Source organism: Saimiri boliviensis, chromosome 17 (assembly GCF_048565385.1).
Source record: "Saimiri boliviensis isolate mSaiBol1 chromosome 17, mSaiBol1.pri, whole genome shotgun sequence".
NCBI classification, from domain to species: Eukaryota; Metazoa; Chordata; class Mammalia; order Primates; family Cebidae; genus Saimiri; species Saimiri boliviensis.
This window is the reverse complement of record NC_133465.1, coordinates 25,467,557-25,471,970: the sequence shown is the minus strand read 5'-3', so window position 1 is coordinate 25,471,970 and position 4,414 is coordinate 25,467,557. Positions and strand designations below refer to the sequence as shown.

Here is a 4,414-nt window from a genome sequence, read left to right as displayed (position 1 = left end):
CTCCTGGTCTTAGCTGAAAAACAGGCTACCCTCGGTTCATATTTTCCTTTCTCATTTCCTATCATCCTCCCCACTGTGCACTGGCTCACAAGATTTATTACTTCATCCTATGATTCATTCAGAATGACAAAACCCTCTCACTCCACCCCCTTTTTGCTTCCTATAAAAGGCAGAGACAGAGCTGCCAGAGGAGCGGAGAGGTTGAGACCAACCCAGAAACCTCCAATTCTCATGCTGAAGCCAATGCCCTCACCTTTCAGCATGAAAGTCTCTGGAGCACTTCTGTGTCTGCTGCTCACAGCAGCTGCCTTCATCCCCCAGGGGCTTGCTCTGCCAGGTAAGCTCCCTTTTTCCTTCCCCTTGAAGCACATTGCGCCCTCTCTGGATTATCACGGACCAATCAAGATGACATGCTACCCACAGTCTCAGTTTAACAGCTACTTTTCCAAGATAAGGTAACTCAGAAAAGGACAAGGCGTGAGCCCAACCACACAGCTACTCCTGGCAAAGGCCTGAACTAGAATTCCTGCTTTGAACCCTGAATCCACCTCCTTCCAGGACTGCAGCTCTGGGAACACTCTCAGTGTAGTTACCACTCCAGCCACTTACAGCAGAGTTTGGGGATCAGGGTGATCAAAGACAGGGGACTTCTAGGAATGGGTGTGCAGGCTGTTTCCAGATATAGCAGAAACTCTGAATCTGATCTGTGCTTCATTCAGCCCAGATTCCAGAGACAGCAGCTCTGCAGAGGTGGTAGGTATCAGGGAAACTCATGACCAAGCATAGAATGCTCAAAGCCTAAAAAGGGATCCATAGTTGGGGTACCCTTGCTCTAAGGGATTGGACTATTATACTAGCAATACCCAGAGTAGTCATCAATTCCCCTTTCCCCTGTCAACTGGTGATGGTGCATCCCTATTTCATAGTCCATAAAAGTGAGAGGGAGTTTATGAAGTACCTCAAAAGGCAGAGACATTGGACTTGAGATGGACAGTTTTTCCCTCCACCTCTTCTTTTCTCTCTGACTCGTTCTTCTAACCATTCCCTATTTTACAAACAGAAAGACCCAGGACACACCCTCAACAGCCTTTTCTTGTTGTTGTTTCATTGCAGATGGAATTAACACTTTTACCTGCTGCTACAGATATATCAATAAGAAAATTCCTAAGCAGAGGCTAGAGAGCTACAGAAGAATCACCACCAGCAACTGTCCCCAGGAAGCTGTAATGTGTGTGGACGATGACCACCTGATCCTTCCACTTCAGTCCTAGGTTCTTCCCTGGGCAGAGAATAGGACTAGTATCAGAATGAGTTGGAGTCAAATACTGTGATGCATACCCCATCTCCAACCTGATCCCAGACATTTTCCAGCGGGGAAACAATTCAAGAAAAGAATGTGACTTCTCACTCTCAGATCCCTTTCCAACTATCACTTTAGATATCAGTTCCTTCATCCTGAAACCAGGTATTCACTTGGGCTAGCAAAAAGAGCTACTTCTCTGAGGTCCCTTCCTTTATCTTATCTTCTTTCTCCTCCATCCCTGAGGCAGCCCCATCAGCGAGGCTGACCGGCTAGACAGGTTTACCATAGAGTTAATCATACTCCCAGGTTGAAACCTTAAGGTGTTCCATCTAACTGTCTCCTTTCTCCTCTACAGCTTCAAGACCAAACTGGCCAAGGAGATCTGTGCTGACCCCACACAGATGTGGGTCCTGGACTTTATAAAGGACCTGGACAAGAAAACTCAAACTCCAAAGCTTTGAACACTCATGACTGAACTGAAACCAAGCCATGACTTGAGAAACAAATTATTTATATACCCCATCCTTTCTGAAAGTGGTTCTGAGATTATTTTATTCTAATTCTAAGGAATATGAGTCTTATGTGATAATGTGAATCACGGTTTTTTTTTCAAGTAGTTTTTTAAGGTTACTAATACTTTAATTTAATCGTCCATGGATTTTGGTAGGTTTTCAATGTAAAGCCTTGGGTATGTATGTCATCTCAGTCCTGTAAAAACCGTGAGATGCTCCTCCCTTCTCTACCTCATGATGGTATTATCTAAGTCCTTGCAAGAATCAGTGAAAAGATTTGTTTTAATTGTTAAGATACCATGTCCCTATGGAAGCCTAATTACATATTTGCATATGTATGACTCCGAAATTTTCACATAAAACGTATTTTTCTGTAACAGCTGATATTCATGTTTTTGTTTTTTTTTTTTTAAAGCATAAAGTAATAACGCTGATGGGGACAACAGGGTGACAAGGTGAAGGGCGTGGTTGCTGGGGTTGGGCTCACACTGTGGAGATATGAGCACATAATGGACTCTGGGCTTTTCCCGAGACCAGGCTCACCTGCATGTTAGGGAGACGCAGCCGCAGGCTGTGGCCAGGTGAACTCACCAACCGGCTCCAGATCCAACATCTGCTTCAGCGACTTGTTCAAATACCTTTTCTCCCTTCCAGACTCATTCTTTTTCTTACCATCTCATGCTCTACCCAGAGGCCTCTCTCCACTTCTATTACATCAGCCTTGTGACTGGCTGGTTTTCCCCCTTCTCATCAATTCTCTAGTCTAGTATAATATGTAACAATATGTCGTTCGCCCTTCTGCTTTGTTCCCTTGCTGGTGAGGAGTCATGAACTTCTGGTGGGGGAGAGACGGTATTGGTTTTTGATGGCTTCATTCTTCTTGAGCTGGTTTCTCTCCGTCTCTTGGATTTATATCGTTTTGATCTCAGGTAGCTGCTTGGGGAGGCAGCCTTTCCTTTGCCTGCCTGCGGAGGTGCTGCTGGGCTGCCCAGATTCAGTGGAGCTGCTGCATCTTTTATTGACTCAGGAAAATTAGGCCGGCTTCTGCAATGGCAGCTTCCCTTCTGCCCGATGAGCTGGACCATTCCTGGTTGCTCTCTAACTGGCGTTCTGGGTGCCTAACTCTGGAGTGAGTTTTTTGGCCTGCTGGGCTTTGTGCTGCGGCGGGGGGACCCATCCTGCGGTTTAGGCTGTTTCCCTGCATTCCTTTCCCTTTCTTACTGGGGGGCGGGTAGCTCCGACCCACCGGCTTTTTGGCTTTCTCGGCATCAGCCAGTGCATCCGCCTAGAAGGATCTATGCTGACAGCCCCAGGGCCGAAGTTGCTGTTTTGCCCTATTCAGGCAGCTCACTAAGGCTTTTCAGCCAGGCGAAGATCTCCTGTGGGTTGCAGAGGGCTTGTCTAGGAGTGCTGTATCCGAACTGAAGTCCCAGACGGGGAGATCCCCAGTCCTCCAGTTGGTTTGCATAACACTTTCATTAAGAAATCAAGGGGGGATCCCAAGATGGCCGAATAAGAGGCAGCTCCGGAAAGCAGCTCCCAATGAGAGAGATGCGGAAGCCAAGTGGTCTCCACAATTCCAAACAAGGTACCAGGTTCATTTTGTGGGTCTGCTCGGACAGTGGGTATAAACCAAATAGTGCAAGTTGTGGCAAGGTGATGCACTGCCCCATCCAGGAGGAGCACGCAACCCACCACCCACCGGAGGACCAGGGGATCTCCCCCTCTGGGACTTTGGTCCAGGTACAGTGCTATACCCAAGCCCTCTACAACCCACAGAACAGGAGATCTTTGCCGGACTGAAAAGCCTTAGCGAGCTGCCTGAATCATTAGAGTGAACTGGCAACCAACAGAACGGGAAAACATTTTTGCAATCTACCCATCTACAAAGAGCTAATATCCAGAATCTACAAAGAACTAAAACAATACTTACTGGCAGGGGAGATACCATGATGCAAAGGTGGTTTTCCCAGGGCAAGGCTTATCTATTGCACTCCGGATGTGCTGACCCCTGTGAATAAAAATATATATATTTAAAAAAAAAGAACTAAAACAGATTTACAAGAAAAAAACAAACAAACCCATTCAAAAGTGGGCGACAGATATGAACAGACACTTTACAAAAGAAGATATCAATGAGGCCAACAAACATATGAAAAAATACTCATCATCACTGTCATTAGAGAAATGCAAATCAAAACCACATTGAGATACCATCTCACTCCAATTAGAATGGTGATCATTAAAAAATCTGGAGTCAACAGATGCTGGAGAGGATATGGAGAAGTAGGAATACTTTTACACTGTTGGTGGGAGGTAAATTAGTTCAACCATTGTGGAAGACAGTGTGGTGATTCCTCAAGGACCTAGAGATGGAAATACCATTTGACCCAGCAATTCCATTACTGGGCATATACCCAAATAATTATAAATTGTTCTACTATAAAGACACATGCACACGTTTGTTCATTGTGGCACTATTTATAATAGCAAAGACCTGGAACCAACCCAAATGTTCATCATCAATAGACTGGATAAAGAAAATGTGGCACATATACACCATGGAATACTTCACAGCCATAAAAAACAATGAGTTTGT

General features: G+C 45.4%; 1 protein-coding gene across 1 annotated transcript; it reads left to right on the top strand.

Annotated features, from left to right (window-relative positions):
• The first annotated feature begins 209 nt into the window (after window positions 1-209).
• Window positions 210-2,199, top strand: CCL7 (C-C motif chemokine ligand 7). Its single transcript, XM_003933029.4, has 3 exons — window positions 210-337; window positions 1,114-1,228; window positions 1,659-2,199. The coding sequence occupies exons 1-3, from the start codon at window positions 232-234 to the stop codon at window positions 1,762-1,764; spliced, it is 327 nt and encodes a 108-aa protein (XP_003933078.1). The 5' UTR covers window positions 210-231; the 3' UTR covers window positions 1,765-2,199.
• The last annotated feature ends 2,215 nt before the right edge of the window (window positions 2,200-4,414 follow it).

Coding starts and splice junctions, on each gene's coding strand:
- CCL7 (XM_003933029.4), top strand. CDS start 232: ATGCTGAAGCCAATGCCCTCACCTTTCAGCATGAAAGTCTCTGGAGCA. Junction 338..1,113: donor CCAGGGGCTTGCTCTGCCAG/GTAAGCTCCCTT, acceptor GTTTCATTGCAG/ATGGAATTAACACTTTTACC. Junction 1,229..1,658: donor TGTCCCCAGGAAGCTGTAAT/GTGTGTGGACGA, acceptor TCTCCTCTACAG/CTTCAAGACCAAACTGGCCA.